This window comes from Drosophila santomea, chromosome 3L, assembly GCF_016746245.2.
Source record: "Drosophila santomea strain STO CAGO 1482 chromosome 3L, Prin_Dsan_1.1, whole genome shotgun sequence".
In the NCBI taxonomy this organism is placed as follows: domain Eukaryota; kingdom Metazoa; phylum Arthropoda; class Insecta; order Diptera; family Drosophilidae; genus Drosophila; species Drosophila santomea.
In genome coordinates, this window is record NC_053018.2 from 262,798 (window position 1) to 280,100 (window position 17,303).

General features: G+C 43.7%; 4 protein-coding genes across 8 annotated transcripts; 2 read left to right on the top strand and 2 right to left on the bottom strand.

Annotated features, from left to right (window-relative positions):
- Window positions 1-302: 302 nt before the first annotated feature.
- On the top strand, window positions 303-3,034 carry LOC120449318 (probable G-protein coupled receptor Mth-like 14). 2 transcript variants are annotated; one of them, XM_039631714.2, is made up of 8 exons: window positions 303-435; window positions 794-931; window positions 988-1,464; window positions 1,535-1,724; window positions 1,778-2,201; window positions 2,266-2,342; window positions 2,397-2,515; window positions 2,573-3,034. In XM_039631714.2, the coding sequence occupies exons 2-8, from the start codon at window positions 813-815 to the stop codon at window positions 2,826-2,828; spliced, it is 1,662 nt and encodes a 553-aa protein (XP_039487648.1). In that variant the 5' UTR covers window positions 303-435; window positions 794-812; the 3' UTR covers window positions 2,829-3,034. The 2 variants fall into 2 exon arrangements, with proteins under 2 accessions (XP_039487648.1, XP_039487649.1); XM_039631715.2 differs by having other exon boundaries at window positions 429-446.
- Window positions 3,035-3,062: 28 nt separating this feature from the next.
- On the bottom strand, window positions 3,063-10,638 carry LOC120449316 (disco-interacting protein 2). 4 transcript variants are annotated; one of them, XM_039631712.2, is made up of 16 exons: window positions 10,243-10,638; window positions 9,817-9,888; window positions 9,339-9,746; window positions 8,905-9,281; window positions 8,622-8,712; window positions 7,987-8,539; window positions 7,527-7,867; window positions 6,144-7,466; window positions 5,677-5,786; window positions 5,528-5,609; window positions 5,374-5,478; window positions 4,947-5,316; window positions 4,227-4,887; window positions 3,720-4,168; window positions 3,516-3,664; window positions 3,063-3,449 (listed from the first exon to the last, which is right to left on the bottom strand). In XM_039631712.2, the coding sequence occupies exons 1-16, from the start codon at window positions 10,313-10,315 to the stop codon at window positions 3,346-3,348; spliced, it is 5,268 nt and encodes a 1,755-aa protein (XP_039487646.1). In that variant the 5' UTR covers window positions 10,316-10,638; the 3' UTR covers window positions 3,063-3,345. The 4 variants fall into 4 exon arrangements, with proteins under 4 accessions (XP_039487646.1, XP_039487643.1, XP_039487644.1 ...); XM_039631709.2 differs by having other exon boundaries at window positions 5,677-5,837; XM_039631710.2 differs by having other exon boundaries at window positions 8,905-9,284.
- A 219-nt stretch (window positions 10,639-10,857) lies between these two features.
- LOC120449319 (augmin complex subunit wac) lies at window positions 10,858-11,774 on the top strand. Its single transcript, XM_039631716.2, has 3 exons — window positions 10,858-11,071; window positions 11,125-11,437; window positions 11,497-11,774. Exons 1-3 carry the CDS (start codon window positions 10,921-10,923, stop codon window positions 11,669-11,671), a joined length of 639 nt encoding a protein of 212 aa, XP_039487650.1. The 5' UTR covers window positions 10,858-10,920; the 3' UTR covers window positions 11,672-11,774.
- On the bottom strand, window positions 11,685-17,113 carry LOC120449317 (staphylococcal nuclease domain-containing protein 1). The gene is made up of 4 exons (XM_039631713.2): window positions 16,833-17,113; window positions 14,671-15,511; window positions 12,999-14,434; window positions 11,685-12,609 (listed from the first exon to the last, which is right to left on the bottom strand). Exons 1-4 carry the CDS (start codon window positions 16,923-16,925, stop codon window positions 12,199-12,201), a joined length of 2,781 nt encoding a protein of 926 aa, XP_039487647.1. The 5' UTR covers window positions 16,926-17,113; the 3' UTR covers window positions 11,685-12,198.
- Between the last annotated feature and the right edge of the window lie 190 nt (window positions 17,114-17,303).

A 17,303-nucleotide genomic window follows, 5' to 3' on the forward strand; every position in this document is an offset into this window, starting at 1 on the left:
TTGGTTTCTTGGTAAGGGTTTTTATATTTTTATTGCGTTATTTTAACTAAAGCGCTTTGAGGAAATAGCTGATTGAAAATTCATATAACCGCTTATGACCGTAACCATTTATTTATCCTAAATAGCATGCTTTGTGCTTCATTGCATTGGACTTGTCAACTTTTTGAATTTAGTCGTGACTTTGGACACGCTTAAGGAAATATTACTCTTTAAATATAAATACTAAATTTAAATATTATATTCAATATATTCAATATAAGTCAAAAAATAACAAATGTAGGGGAACGCGTTATTTTGAAGCCCTGAACACATTGTTATCTTATCACCTGCAAAGCTGTCTCTGTTGCAGAATACGAACTCATTTTTCGCTAGTATAACTTTATTAATCAACCTCAGTGGTTGCATTTTGAATAGCAAACTTTAATTATTTGTCATGTACGTAAACGGTAATCGCCATAAACAGTTTGTCTTCTAAAACAAGCATCGGAATAAACTAGAATTAACACACCTCAGTGCGTCAAAATGAACTTTTAACGTGGTTTTTGTAAAATCTGATGAGTGTGATTTTCCAAGTATTGATCAATTCTAAGGAATGTGCTACCACATTCGTCTGACGTCATGTGTTTTAATGATAACGCACTCTTTCGGTATCTTACACAGATAAGATAACCCATATCTTACCATTTACCCATACCAGTTAACTAATGTCCAAATTTGGTTTGTTTACATGCTTGATGTGTAAACGAACTCAGTAATTCTGTTTTATTAATTTGTTGTTATATATATTTTATAGATTGGTTGAAAAAAGCAATATGAATTTAGGCCACTGGAATGTTTTCCTGGCTGTAATCAGTTTACAAATGTTTTTCAACGCCTCCGCACAGATAAGCACTGTGTTATTTTCCACCATAAAGGAATCAAACAACTCAAAGTAAGAAATGCTTAAAAAATGGTTTTTCAAAAAATACATTATATTGCTTTCCTTAGTATTTTGTATAACAACACATTAAATAGCACCTCGAGTGATGTGCTGGACGCCTTAATATCTTCATCGCCGGTTGTATCCTCAACACCGGTTGCATCTTCAACACCAGTGGTATCCTCAACACCAGTTGTACCTGAAACATATTCGACAGAAGCGGCAATAACTGTTACGGAAGCTACGCCTTCAAACTTTGCTCCTGCTCAAAGTCCTGTGGAAAAACCGCTGGATCCTGCGGACTGTTCGCAGCGGGAGAAATACAGAAAACAACCAATTGCAACACAATCGTCGCGTTTAAGAAAATGCTGTCCACATGGAGAAAACTTGAATATATTTAGGGAAAACCAGAGCGATTCCATGTGCGACAATGGACTTTTAAGCTTTGAACCGACTATAATAAGCGCAGTTCTGTTTGACAACTGCATCGAAGACTTGGAGATCGAGACTAAGCTGGACTACGACATAGGAAATCCGTGTAACAGGTATGTAAGCGAAAGGACACTTTCGTGTATTAAATGTTTAAGCAAAGTACAATTTACTCTGCAAATGTAGTTCTCTCTTATACGACGACAAAGAGGACGTTTTCTTCGTTTTACAAGACGGTTCTTTGTTGATCATCGACAAGTTTGGCAACGAATCATACACAGTGAAGGAGCATTATTGCTTGGATATTGATAAGTCAGGACACCTGTTTGCGTTTACGTGTGTTACCCAAGTGGAAGAACAAATTGCCTTCGCAAAAGTAAGTCAATGTAACATTCATTTCTATATACCAGTTAATGAATATTATTTCAGGTAATTTTTGTTGCGGTTCTGATGCTTATTTCTATGCCCTGCCTGCTATTAGTTAGCTATTTGCACATGACACTTCGCTTACTGCGCAACTTGCATGGTCTGTCGCTAAGTTTGATGTCCTTGTGCTTGGCGTCTGGATACTTTGTGCACTCCGTGGTGCACATATATGGAATCCCGAACCAAGGATTTATTGGCTACGTCATACAGTTTTGTATTTTGAGTTATTTTTTCTGGTACCTATGCATATGCTTCAATGTTCTCTTGAATGTGTGGTACAAGCTGCCTTGTTGCATTCAGTGTCCAAAGAGCTGGGCCATCTTTAACTTTACGTGCTACGCTGTTTTTGCTTTTTCTGGACCGGCCACAATAGTTGCACTCACTGTTCAAAAGGGGCTGCCAGGAATGCCGTCTTACTTTCTGCAAGGCAAGTAATTAACGGAAAGAATAATATTCTAAAATACAACTAATAATAGATATATTACTTAAAGGTCTCACGGAATCCATAAGAGATTCCCAGCGTTACTTTATTCCCCCAGTGTCTACTATACTTTTCCTAAGTTTTTTGGTAAGCAATTTTTTCTACTTTTCTGCTTTGTTTTATACAACCGTACATTCTCAGCTTAACATCATATCGTTCTTCGGGTTTCAACGAATAAGCGGGTACATCAAGGCTGAAAAAAGTATTCAGGAGCAAAAATCTTTGTTTGACCAACAAAAATATGAAGATGTTAAAAAGGAGTGAGTGTAAATATTACTGTCTTAAGACATATAATAATTTGAATTTCTTGCCAATAGCGCTAAATGCGTTAGCTTACTCGGAATAATATTGGTCGTAAGCTGGCTACTCGAAATAATAACGTTTTACTCGGGCTCGAATTCAAATTACCTCGTACTGTGCGACATGGTGAATGGACTTCAAGGAGTTTGGGTACTGCTTATTTTTCTCGTCGTGCGGAGGCGCCGCACAATAATATTGAGATGGTGGTACGATCGTGGTTCCCACGAAATTGAAGGCACAGAGCTGCAAGCTCTTAGTAATAGTCCCACATAGATATACAATTCTAATACATTACTTCAAGTTTACGAAAGCCGTTAATATTACATTAATTTTATAGTTATATTAAATATTATTATAAACAAAGCAAATTGATAAGAAAAGAGACTAAAACTGTGAAAGACATTTAAATATTGATCTGTTCAACCTGATATCCTTTAAAAGAATATTTTGTTTCGGGCACGTAACCAATCAATTTCCCAAACTTATCTTTAATACATAAAGTCAACATTGTGTAAATTGTGGTTTATTTAAACTTATATAAATATTATTAAATATTTAATGTTTGCTGTCACTTATATGGTCATATAAAGTTAAATAGTCAATTTATTGTAAGAATGTTTTACCATCTTTGCTAATACTCTAAAAGGAAATGTGTAATTATGCGTGCGGTACCAAAATGAGCCATTTCTTTTGTTTTTTGTGGATTGCGATTGTTTTGAATTAAGATACGAAGACAACGCTTTCTAACGTTTCTTAATACGGCGATTTCATCATAAGAATAATTGTGTATTTACATGTTATATGCTACGTATATGGGATCCAGTTGGTCTGCTAGAAAACCGTCCCGTAAATGCATCCGTTGCTTTTCGCCCCGACTATTAATAGGCACCACACCTAGAAACGAAAGTTTCCAAAATTATATTCAAGTTCCAAGTCCATAGACACACTTATATTACAAACCTGGATCAACGACCACTACAACGCCAACTATAAGCTGATGATCTTCTAATACTGTGTTTGTGACCAAGGGAACCAAGTCCAGAGCTTCTGATTCATTGCCGTCCAACTCGACAACAACGACTAATAAGTTAGTCCAGGTAAAAACGGCGCTGAATAAAAAAAAAATTGTGTGATTTTTTCAAAAAGTACGTTTCTAAATCTTACCACTCAGCAATTTTTTTGTGACAGCGCATTACCGAATTTTCGATATCAATTGGATGATAGTTCATGCCACGTAAAGAGATCACTTCGTCAACAGCTCCGACTACATACACTGCGTCGTGTAGTTCTTGATCATTAGAACTGCTTGCGCCGCCTATTAGGCTATGCTCGGAATTTCCACCCAGGGAAACATTTGAAAAATTTAATTGCAATTGACTTATGGAATTCAAAGATTCCGTATCGCTATCGCGACTTGCCACACTTGGTGTGGTCTCGTCTAGTAGTGATGCTGATTGAGAACATTCGGTGCGGCGTAAGAATCCCAAATATCCAGTACGTGCATATAGCTCAGCGGTGGCCCCAGTCACCAATTTTGCGTTGAAGTGATCATTATAGTCGGTTTCATCCCCATAAATTGTAAAGTAACCATTTGCGTTATGAGGAGCTTGAACCTGAAGAAATTAATGAGTTAGTTTTGTAAGGATGAATATGCATTTTGTAAATTGTTACCCAAATTTCGCCCAAATGCGAGTCGCCACAGTGGCCCTTAGTTTCGGGATTGGCTATTATCACTTTTACTCCTGGTAAAAGTTTACCTGATTCAATTACACACAACGAATTTGGCGCTCCACGCTCCACCAAAGCGACTCGGTTGTTTCGCAAAGCTCTCATATCTACGTACACTTGAGCACTCTCTGCAGAGCTAGCTCCTTGGACACAAATGGCTGGATTTACACGACATCCAAACGAAGTTGATACACAGCGAGTATTCAGACCAAGAGCTTGAAAGAGCTTGCAGAACTGCTGGGTCAGTTGCACTCTAGGGCGCTCTTCTGCCACCACGACACACGTCCGTACACATCTCAAATCTATGTTTCGTTGCTTTAAGGAGGGTATAGAGTTGCTGAGAGCTTTAGTACACAACTCTATTACTCCATATGAACAGAAAGTGTCGCGAACGCGGTGTTGCGAAAGAGTTGACAGCCATAAACTGGGATTCGCTTCGACCTCGTAGGGCGCGATAAGTATAGAATGGTGGCCACTATATACTCCGATAAGGGTCCACATAACAAATCCAAGGCCGCAGTACGGATCCAAACATAATGCAACATGTCGAGAAGGGTATAGCTCACAAGCCAATTTTAAACTGGCGCACAGACTAGAGAGAGATCTGTGGGATAGGCCAAAATGTAATACAAACATTTGTTTAAATAAATATGATTTATCTACCGATGCGTAATGTTAACACCGCTGAGACGTCCACAAGTTGATACGCTAAAGTCCAAATAGGCGCTAGAGTCAAAGGAGACCGTGGCTATGCCGGCATATTTGCGTTTTGGGTTGTCATCAATATCTAAGATAGGGGGCCATGTCTTTGGGTCAATGGAGGTTGCTGCCTCCCGAGATTTGAGTAACTTAATAATCGGTTGTATGGAGAGTACGATGCCACTTTTAGAGACATCAACAATCATTCGAACAGTGGGTAACGTGGTATTTAAATTTTGAGGATGAGGAGGCCGTATGGTTATTGGTATCGCACCCAGATATAGGCATCCATAAAATGCACACAGCAAGTCAAGTCCTGGAGGAAATATTAGCGCTGCGAGGAAATCGGGCTACATTAGCATATCTATAGTGGGTACATAGAAAAACTTACCAACGTGGTCTCCTGGCTCGATTCGTCCTCGTTCTTGAAGCAATGCCGCTATCTTCTCTGCCCGCTTATGTAACTCAGAGCATGTCAGTGTTTTCGCGATGGCACCTGAAACGCAAGTCTAGAATTCGTTTCTTTAAAATGGAACCAAACTTACCCTTAGAGTTCAGCAGTGTGAATATTATATGATCGGGCGAAGTGTTTGCTCGCCAACGCAATACACCTGTTATAAGCTGAGGCTGTTGAAGTGTCGACAATTTTATTTTTCATTTTTTTATTTTCTTACATTAGAAAGTATTGACCAACCTTTCTTTCGCAATCTTCGGCGAGTCCAACATCCCGTCCATGGGCTTCAGCAAGGCGATTGCCCTGAACTAAATTTCCAACCATCACAGAGGCTGGTCCTACACCCGTGTCTGTAATACCACATCCAGATGATGAGCTTAATTTTGCGGCAGTTTGCACACCTTATTTGTTTGAGGAATGGTTAGTAGTAGAATGATTTATCGGTTTTGTACAGAAGTGATTAATTTATGCGATTTTATTAGTTATGTTGGCATTTGTGTTTGTTGTCGTTATATTACAGTGTTGTTATTTGGTTTTTGCAGTGATTGTGTTGTTGTGGTCATAGAAGTAATCGCAGCATTGTTGAAGGGTTGGTGGTTAAAAATAGAGGAAAGCAATATTTGTATTTTATTAAGGTAAATGAAGCACAGAAAGCCCAACAAAGCCAATTTGTAACATTTTTTAAATCAAGTTTACGGAGAACTTACCTTGATGTAGTTCCCGTGGCTTTGGTAGATTGGTGACACATGTATGTGGGCACATTAATACATTCGCTGGGTGGAGAGATCCCTCCAAAAATCTTCGTCGTGCTTCGCATAGGTGTATGCCCCCAAGAGGAGTCTTGGGCAAATGATTCGGTGGCACCAAAGCCAGGCAGTAGATTCCCACTTGATGAATGGAGTCCACTGCTTGCAGAACACGTGACATCCATTGGAAACTTTCTTCCTCGGAGCAGTCCGGACGTTGCTCGGCAATGACGCACACGCGTTCGTCACGCAAAACCTTAATGCTAAATACAGCAATGCGTCCTCGGTAAATGAAGCGCATGGGTTCCACTGCTAATACTGTGGCGATAATGTCATCTGCATTGTGCTTTCTCCCGGTAACGGTCATAAGGCCATCGCGGGAGCCGCACACAAAGACCAAGCCACCCGGGCCAAGGAAGCCCAGTAGTCCTGACCTAACGTAAAAGTCTTCGCCAATTGGTTTGGAAATTATGTTCACCGTGCCATTTCCATCTTTTGGTTGTTCCAATTCTTCCAATAGGGGCTGGACTTTGAAAGTAGAATTTGTCATTCCGTCGAGACCAAAATAGCTAGCGCTCGTTGACCCGCTAGTAACGCATATTTCGCCGACTTGATCGGTTTTGCACAGCACAGGGGGTCCTTCTGATCGAACAACCACCATTTGTGCAGCTGGCATAACTTGACCACAGTCCTGCAAAGTGAGTGATGTTAGTGAGTCTTCACTGTCGACGCGAACAACTCCATGTGAAAGGGCTGCCATTGAAAGCACACCACGTCCAGTAGCTGACGGACTAAATCCACATGATCCCCGGCCAGGACGCCGAAGGGAAACAGTAAATACTTCAGAGCTACTGGCACATGGACAAATCGCATCTGAGCGTAATCCTTTAGCTTGGAAAACACTCAGGAACTGGTCACATGAGGATAACGACCAGGGGTTGGCTCCATCGGCCACTAGCAACATGCGTAGAGAAGAAAGCGATATATCCTTATGATCTTTGGTAGCGAGTAGGCCCCAATGCAGATCACGACTCTTAACCAAGCAACAGGAAGCTCGGTGTTTTGTAATCAATTGCATCCAGCTTGACGGACGCAGTTTCATCAATGCGTAGGGTATGAAAATGACATGCATTCCATTTAAGACGGAAGTCAAGACAGAATGCCATAAACCAACTTCACGCTTGAAATCCAAGACACACACAATGGTTTCGCCTTCGGTATAATGGCAGGCCATAGTCAAAGCACGGCAATGATTGATCATCGCTGCGCGAGTAACAGTGACACCTGTAAAGCAGATGTATAATTAGTATGCTTATATTGGATGCTGATGTACGATGCACTTGCCCATAACACTGCCTTCCTTATCTGTCGTGTATTCTATATAAGCTGCAGCCGAATCATCGACCCGTAAATTGCCAACATTGAATTCTTTAGGCGGCTTAGGTAAATGCTCAGTCACAAACCACTGCAAGCGTGGCCAGCCCTTTAACTTGGCTATTTCCCCTGTGGTGGTTGATTTAGGAAGACCTTTTAAGCATGCTTCTGAGGTAAGAGCTACAGTTATGCCACAAGAACTCAATAAAAAGCCCACTTGCTGGGGAGGTGTATCCGAGCTGGACAGCGGCAATTCTATTGGAAGGGGTACCAAGCCCCGAAACATACAACCATACCAGGCTGTAATGAAACTGTAATTTATCAAATTAATATTGGGTACAATTTGAAATATACAAAAGATATTGGTTAAGCAAGGACTTGAATTTAAGGAACATCTAAGGAATGACCATAAGCCAACACACACACTAACCTTAAGGGGTCATTATTGGGGTAAACCAGAGCAACACGATCGCCGGGCTTCAGTGTTACTTGCTCAGGACCCTTGCTAAATATTTTTGTGGACAAAGCATGGGCAATCTTTTGTGCGCGCGAAAGTAGCTTGCCATACGTCAAGGTAGTTGTTATTTTTCCATTCGGATCAAGCACTGTAGCCATAGGACTTTTAAAGGAGTTTGTGCCATATCGTTGTAGTGCGCATTCGAGCGTTCTCGGAAGGCCTGCAGGTATGGAAAGCTGCTCGCCTTGCACAGGAGTCATTGTGCTGCCCTCCGGTTTAGGAGCATTGGGATCCTTCGTATTGGCAGCAATCTCCAGTTCGATGTCGTTGTCCTCATAGAACTCTGGTAGTGGGCGACGCTTGGGTCTTTTAAGGGTGTTAAGAAGTTGCTGAATCTTAGCCGACACTTTCCACTTGCCATTGGCATCTGTCTCGTTCAGTTCATTTTGAGTAACATTAACATATCGAGTCACTCGATCCGCAGCACGATGTGCATTATTAAACTGCGTGATGTCGGGAGCGTTGTCTAAAAAAAAAAGTGAAAAGTACATTAAAAATAAATAAACAATAATCGAAACTATTTTATTCCAGTTTCTTAAACTACTTACATTGTTTTTGTTTGAACGCTTTGTCCGAAAAGTCATTCTCTCGCTTGTATGCAATTGGCGGACAGTCCGTGCCTAAAGGTTCTGAAGTTGGCTGTGTAATGAGAGTACAGAGTAAATAGAGTACATATTTCTGCAATGTTCGGCAAAAACTACTTTGTTTAAGAGACCAAAAACAAGTGAAGTTAGCTTAGGCAAGCCAAAGTTCATTTACCCTTACAATAATGAAACATTTTAAAAATTGTTGTATACCAAAGGAACACTTTATGATCAAAAAATTACTCACAATTGGAGGTAAATTTTGCGGTGGTCGCCTTTCTGGGGCGCTAATCGGTGTCGTATATTTCTGATTCGGAATTTGGTTCTGTTTTACATCTGACCGCGCATGCTGCTGTGAACCCATCGATGATTCACGAATGGGGGGTTTAATTATTGGTTCGGGTGGCAGTATGCTATTGCTTATATGATCCCGCGGATAATTGTACTCCTTGTCGGGCGAAATGGTTTCCTCGGGTATGGATTCGTCATCCGTCGATGAGTCCAGCTCATCATTGCATCCAGGACTTCGGTTTAATACAGATGTGCGCTTCGACGGCATTGGCAGGCTGGGTTTAGGCCGTCCCTTAAGAGCGGCAAGGGCCTGTTGCACAGCCTCTTGTCGTACTTCTGAGGATCAGATGTTGAGAGTGAAAGGTTGTTGCTTTAACTTGTATTACTAACCAGAATGATAACGTTTCTCATTGTGCGTTACTTTGCGCTGTGTGCGTCGTTGGCGATGCTGACTATTATTAGTTGACTGTTGATTCTGAAAAGCACTTGGCTCGCGAGTGTTCTGGTACCCGGGATCGCCGACTGCTCCTCCCTGCGGTCGCATGTTTTCGTAGCCGGGAGCTCCAACATTTCCGCTCTGAGGTGTCGATGACGAGCCCATGGCGGATTGCTGATGGTAGTCGATTTTTTTGGAATGTCTTTGCTGCGAGGAGGACAGGGAGGGCACTTCAGTCACATAGCTGTAGCCCTCGCTGGACACAATGACGCCGTCGTTATTGATGTTTCCGTGGTTGTTGCTGTTGTTGGCATTTTTAACGTTGTAGTATGGCGGTGGCGGTGTACTTTTCACTTTGTCGCCTGTGCACAAAACGACAAAAAGGATCCAGAGCTGGTGACGACGACCAAGTACCAAAGTTTTCGAACATACCTTCTTGCTTCTTCAGGAACGGCTGCAGCAGCTTCGCCCTTTTCTTTTCGTAGCCTTTCTGCGTAATGTCACCTAGAATGCAGATGAGAATGTTTTCGTTACGATTAATATGCCCGCTGGGCATTGTTGTTATTGGAAAAGCGTGCAATAGCGACTTCTTTATGTACTTATGCTGAAAGCCACTGCACACAACACACACACTTTTCTTTTAATTGATGCCCGACTATACGACTATACATATGCGAGTAGCTTTCAGCGAAAGAAAAGCCGAGAACAGCACTTGTAATGCCAATTGGGGGCGACAAGTGCCCAGACCATGTACGTCTGCCACAATTTCATGCGATTTTCCACATCTCAGTGGCACATTAGCAACAATATCCTATTTTCGTGTGTATTACAAACGGGCTCAAATTCAAATAGGTATACCTTCCGACAGCTCCAAGTCCAGTTCGGCGAGCTTCTCGCGAACGTAGCCAGGTAGCGATGCAGTGTGCTCCATGTTGAGTGAATAGAGTAGCTTCTGGGTTTTATTCTATCCTCTTCCTTGGAGGATTCGTCTAAATTTTGGTTGGTCGCAGTGCACAAACACACCCAGACACCGCTACTTTCCCACTTCGTTGACAAAAATCGATCGATTTGCCATTTATTTTATTTCACATTTTGCCGACGCAAATAAATACGTCCGTACTTGCGCAGCACCAGTGCTTTGGGTCAATGGTAAAACACGATATTACGAATGTCTTTTACGAATTTGCACAATGAAAGTAAACAAAGAAAAATAGCAGTACAAATCGATTTTATGAACTAGCGAAAAATTGATAACTATTTCTTCGTACTTTTGGGGCAGTGGGCTTTTTCAATTTTCGAGAAGCGGTCACACTGGCCAAGTAATTGAAAATCCTAATTATGTCTTATTTTGAATGATATTAGGCATACAACTTTAATAATTAGGTATCTCTGTAATTAAAACCTTGTTGTTCAGCTCCTAAAATTAATTCAACAAAAGAAATGGGTCGCAATTTGGTATGTAGCCCTGAAACACTGCATTTCGCGACTATCGATGTCTGCAAGTCCATTAAAGGCGGCAATAATTACATTCGGATTATGAGGGACAAGGAAAAAATGGATACGATACTAAGTCCTGCCAACTCAGGTTGCAGTTTTTCCCAACGGGCGCCTACACGCGTGCGTTTTGAGCGAAGCGGTAGTATCGGTTGCGGTGCCATCGATAGTTTGCGATCTCCATTAAAAATGCGTGAGTTTATTTAAAAAAGCCTCGGTATGCAACTAAATATTTCTACGATGCAGAGAACTTGAAGATCCAGGAGGAAGTTAACTCATTGATGGCTCTAGGCCAGCACTTCGATGAACAGCTAAAGCTGGCAAGCGTCGACTTGGGCGACTTCTCGGACGATGATCTGGCGCTCCTTGACAAATGCGTCCAATATTATTCACTTCTGCACATCCACGACTTCAATCTGAACTACTTGCGCGACTTCTACAGTGCCAAGAAGAGGGAATACATAGAAAACCGGCAGACCACAGTGCAACAACGCGTAGAGCTGCAGCGCATCCATTCGTCCATCGATGAGGCGGCTAGGGACGTAGTCATTTTGGAGAGGTATTGGTGAACTAATCCCGTTAAGATTTGAATCCCTGACCAAAACCTTTCTACTGCAGATTTAAAGCTGCTGCGGAAGAGCGGCTCATCCCGGACATCGTCGTTATGCAGCGCAACAGCCAACAGCTTGCAACAAAACAGGCCTTACTGGACAGACAAAAAACCCTTAAGATTCCAAAGGACTTCAACATTGAAAGTATCATCGAAAAAGTAGATTCACTGGAGCAGCGCTAATGAAGTGTACTGATTTTGTTTTTAAAAAATTATTTAATTGTATTTACTCAGTAATGCAAAAACACTTTACAAAAACATAAAATCTGCAAATTTAAAAGATGAATGTTGAGGTTTACAAGTTTGGAACGCTTCGCACAATCAGAGGATGCCCTCTTTTAGTATTGGTTATTATATTTTACGGAGGACACGCACTTTAAAAATGTTCCAATTGTTGCTAGGTTGTGTCAAATATTTATTTAAAGGATCATGATTGAAAAACTAAAGGACCAAATAATAATTTGCCAGCTGCTTAAAGCATACAAAAAGTGTACCGTGTTCTTCCATGCCATTGCTCATATGTATGTATTTGTGTATTCCAATGTGGTATATGTATCATATATATTGGTGTATAGATAGAATTAGTAATTTCATATTCTTTAAGTTGTTGCTTGTTGTTATGTATATAAAGGGCGGGTATGTGGCAGACAATCTTTTCGGCTAGCAACGCGCTCCACGCCACAGGCCTACTCCACGTTTCCAGCCATCTTTTAGCGGAACTCGGGCGCATCATCTTGCGTTATGTCACCATACTTCCAGATGGCCAGATGCGCGACCCGAGCTGCTTCCTGCGCGGCTTTGTACTGGTCCACTAGATCCTTGAGCTTTCGCTCCCCACGCTTTTCGGCCAGAACGAGGCCCTCAGCTACAAGCTGCTTTCCGAAATCGGCTTTAGTAGTTGGATCGCGAAGAGTGGCCAAGTGCGGGGACCCAGTCACCTTCAGCTCGACATTGAGCTGAACCTTATGGTTCAAAACGTCCTCGGAAAAGGCACGCAAGGCTTCTTCCTTATCTTCGTTGTCAATTGGCAGGGCGACTAAGGCCAAAGCATACTCCGTGGCGTAGGGCTTTTCGCTGCTGAAGGCTGGGGGCAGGGCAGCCAAACGGTTTGTGGGAAGTGTCTGAAAAAGAGATATGATTGGTATTCTTCCAGAAAAAATTGGTTTTTGTTTGAATGTGTCGCAACTCGAAAACTTTGAAGCGTGGTTCTGGCGCCCCCAGCGACTATGTGCTCTTGTTTCTTGCGCATTTAAACCTGATACTTTGGACTAAGGCTGACCCAAAAAATATGGGCCTTTCTTTGTACCGTTGAAGAGGCTGCCACACGACTTGAAACGGGGAACACATTTAACGCAGCTGTAGGGTTTTGCTTACGCCATCACGAATCGTAGAAGTCATTCGATGAAGCCTATTTGATTTGGCAAGCTTATGACTCATGCGTTTCACTTTAAGCCGGAAACGGATCTAAGGAACTTGCAAAGATTTAAATGTAAGTCGTAGCTTCACTTACCTCCTTGTTTCCATAATCGATGTACAGGACGGTAGCATTACTGCCCTGCACACGCTCCACCTTGGCACGGTACCACTGATTATCAAGGGTAAACTGAGCGGCCACCAGGTCACCACGCTTTGGCGTGTACGATCCAGCGATAGGAGGGTTGGACTGAAAGTCGGCGTGAAGCTTGCCCATCAGCGACTCAAGCTTGGATCCACTCTCCACGGATTGCGCGAAGAATGTCAGAGATTCGGTGATCTCAGTAACAATTACGTTTTCGTAGTTAACTTTACGTTCCGCCACTACCTTGTCGTCCTTCTCTTCCTCGGCGACAGTTTTTTCCTTAGGCACTTGTTCCACATAGTTGGTCCAGATGTTCTTTTTGGCAGCCTTGGCACGGTCTTCGGCACTCTTCAACTGGCGGTAGTACTCAGATTTCTCAGCACTGAAGTGCACTTCCGCAAGACCCTCTTCTACAAGAGCAACTGACAAGTTAGCACCGCTGTCCGTCCAGAGCCAACCGATCACTGAAGATCCTGCCTTATCGGTGGTATCGATGTGCACAGAAACATCGCGTTGCAAAACACGCTCCCTGGTAAAGGTCAAGGCCTCGTCGCCGTATGCTTCTCCCTCTTGGGCAGGAACGCCATTAAGCGCTGGACGAGAGGAACGCGGGCATGAAATCCCAGCAAGCAGGAATGTGACCAGGCAACTGTCCTTCGGCACGAAGATTCGGAGGCGGGATCCGCTGGCGACAAACTCCACAATGGCTTCAGTACGCAGAGCACGCTGCCACGATGGCAAGTATTGAACTTTAATTCGGGAATGATCAACAGTCAGGTCGTTAACTCGCAGGGTGGCATTGTCCTTCTTAGCATGCAGTCCCTTAAGCCCCTTGATGGCTTGCTGTTCGGCAGCAATCAATTGATCATAAGCGGAAGATCTCTGATCGTCGTCCTGGCGGTAGCGAACACATGTTGCCAAACCTTTGGCTACCATTGCCTCAGCCACGTTTTGACCACCAATCGAGACGGTGTAGCAGTATTTTTCAGGGAAGTTTTCGCGCGGCGGTGAGATGTAGTCCAGGTTGCACTGAACTTTCTTGTTGATCAGTTTCTTGCGCAGAAACTCACGGGCATCGAACATGTGTGGAATTTCGTAAAGTGGCCGGTAGTTCTTTCCGCGAGGTGGGGCCTTAACGATTTCCTCGCCATCGGTGCCTACGACAGCGCGTTGGTCGCGTGGCGGCCTGATAGACGAGAAGAAAACCTTCTTTACTTGTCCATTGGAAAGACGAACATTAATAGCATCGCCATTGAAGACTTCCACCACGGTTCCAGAGAAGTCTTTCTCCTTTGAGTTGAATGCAGGAGTTTTAGCTTGGTAGTCCTGCCATTGGCGAAGACGCTTCTCCTTGGCAAAACGCTCCGCAGCTCGCAGTTTATCAGTGCCTGAAAAGGAGAATCAGCCGTTAATTAGTTAAATACGAGAAATCGTTATTGAAATTTAATGTCGGCGGGGTGAAATGAACGCAGCGACAGTGATCAGTCACAAAATTCTTGGAATCCGTCGTTTTTCTGGCAGCCGATTGCAAACAGTAAACAGCACAATCATAGGTGATTTACCAATTTAGTGCTGTGCTGTGCAAACGAGCTGCGAACTTAATTTAAATAGATTCTGAGCTTACCAGTCTTCATAACAGCCATGGACCAGTCCACACACTTGGCAAGTCCCTCTCGCAGGAGTGATTCCGCAATGTTTCCCTTGGGATACAAAATGGTGCCAATGAAGTTGGAGTTGTTAACCGATTCCAGGCGGATTTCCACGTCGCGTTGCAACAGGCGGGTTTCCACATAGTAGCGAGCCTCGTCAGCAAATGGCACCTTTACACTCAGGTCAGGCTTGCCATCAGCATCCAACTTGACTCCTGGGCAACGAATGCCCGAAATCATTAGCGTTATGTAGTGGAAGTCTGGCAGCAAGAATGCTCGGACAGTGGAACCATCGCGCACGTGTTCGATGATCGCCTTAACGGGGTTTCCTCCGTAGATGTCGACCAGGTGTGCGGGATTCTCATGGGCCCACTTAATGTTGCGAACCTTGTCGACGGCACTAGCGGTGGACGACCATTTTCCTCGGCCCGCTGCACGCGCCTGGTCCTCCAACTCGATGAGAGTTTGCTGCTCGGCTGTGGGACGTCCCTCACGACGGACCGACACCAGGCCTTCACGGACAATGGACTCGACAACATTTTCACCGGTCTCCTTGTCCTTACCGATCCACACGAAACCGTACTCCCGGTTTGAGTTGGCTGGCTTGTCAAAAGTGAAGGTAACCTCCACACCAATCAACTTTTTACGCAAGAACTCCCGGGACTCCCAGGCCCAGGGTTCGTCCTTGGTCTCATCTCCGCCAGCGCCAGGACGGCGGGCCAACTTCGGGGCCAGGACATGCGAGAAAGTAATTTGTTTCTCCGGAGGCGGGGCACCCTTGGTTGCGCGGATAACTACAGTGTCGCCGGAGAGAACCTGAATCAGAATGAGGAGTGAGGTTAAAATTCGATGCACGTGTGGGGTGACTAGAGGTGGAATGGTAACGATCGCCCTATCGGATCTGGGTCCAGAGCGACCAAAAGCACTATCGATATGTGCGCTATTTTAGATCGATTCTCGTGAAATTGGTTATGACCCGTTTTAATGTTTTTTCTAGAACAAGAAATACCTCAATTAAGGGAAAATAAACAATCGAACTAGATGTGCTATTTAACTATCAAAACACGTGCAGTTCCCAACAGACAGCGCTTGCGCAGAAATATACTTGGTTGGTCCTATGGAAAATGTGAGCAATGGTATTTTATTGAATTTACTCGTACTGCAAATGCATTCCGTTAATCTAACTGAACACAAACTTGTTGCCAAACCGGTTTAGGGTGCCCAAATCTGAGGCATCGTACAAGCGCACAGGGTATCTGCTCAAATCTGTGCTAGATACATAATTGCTACATAAAAGAAAAGAATGGCCCTGTAATTGTGAGCAAATACCAAACTCCTAAGGGCAGACATGCAAGTAAGTGTCGCTTTGAGGGCGTCAGCTATTACCTGTTAAATCAACAGGTTTTTTCATTCAGCAAGGCTGACAGAATTTCGGGATGTATTCTTTGGTTGCAGGGTGCCAACGTCACCAAACCAGATTGCGCCCGTAAATCACTGCAGCACCTGGGAACTAAGTTGTTATCACAGTCGTGGGCCAAAGAGCTGACTGAAAATGGCCGGTGAACTTTGGGCGCTGGCCGCAAAGCTACCCAGAAGTAAAAGTAGATGATGAACTTCCCGCACCCAGGGCTAGTTACATTCATAAATAATGGTATTGGTCCCGAAAGGGTCTCCCTATTCGCCAAGGAGGTTAGAAACGAACCGTTCGGCACACAAATCAATTCTCAGCTAGTGCGTACGGCGGGCGAAAAGAACAGCAGCCACTTAATAAAGTTTTGGAATGCCGGTAAATGGGGACATACGAGATAGCAGTTGCTCAGTAACAACAACAGCCAGAACACCGACCGCCAAAGACGCAGCGTCGAAGAAAATCTGCCAGCTTGGCACCTACGATAACTTTCATTTCTTTGGATCGGACGAGCGTGTGCAACGTGTCACACACGCACAGAGTCTATACGCGTCTCCCTCGCACTTGTCAGAGTTGCACTAGAGCTACTTTGGCAGGCGGCTGCCGCGTTTGCCACGCCGATAGAAGGATAGTACCTTTAGTTTCACCGAACTTTCTTTTCAAGGAGTCTGCGCACTGAAATCCTGAGCCACGAGCTTCTTCCCAGAGTAGCAGACCAATCCGACTTACCTGCTTCACAATGCCGGACAACGACTTTGCAGGCGCTGGCGGGGCGTCTTTTGCTGCTCCGGCAGCTGTCGCGGTGTTCGCTGCTGTTGCCATTTTTTCGATCGAATGCGGGGGAGATACTAGCAGAGGGCCGTGGCACTAGGCTTCAATAGCGGAATATTGCGTTGATTGCGTTTCGGAGCTAAACACCGCTTTCAACCTAATGAAGTTTGACCAAGAGAAGAACCGCTCACAAAATCTAAAAAATTTTCACTGAAGTGACCGTGCTGGCTAGAGCTGGGAGAAGTCAGCGCGATGGTATCGATATTTTCGTGACGACTAGCGGGGCTTGTATTTCGATAGCAGGTGTTAATCATTTGATACCTTAAAGAATCCTTGTTTTCTGTCACTTTAAAATGTTTGACATTTGATAAATCAACAATTGCCTTTTGTTGCCAAGTTACTTTACGAAAAATTTCAAGGACGGTAGAT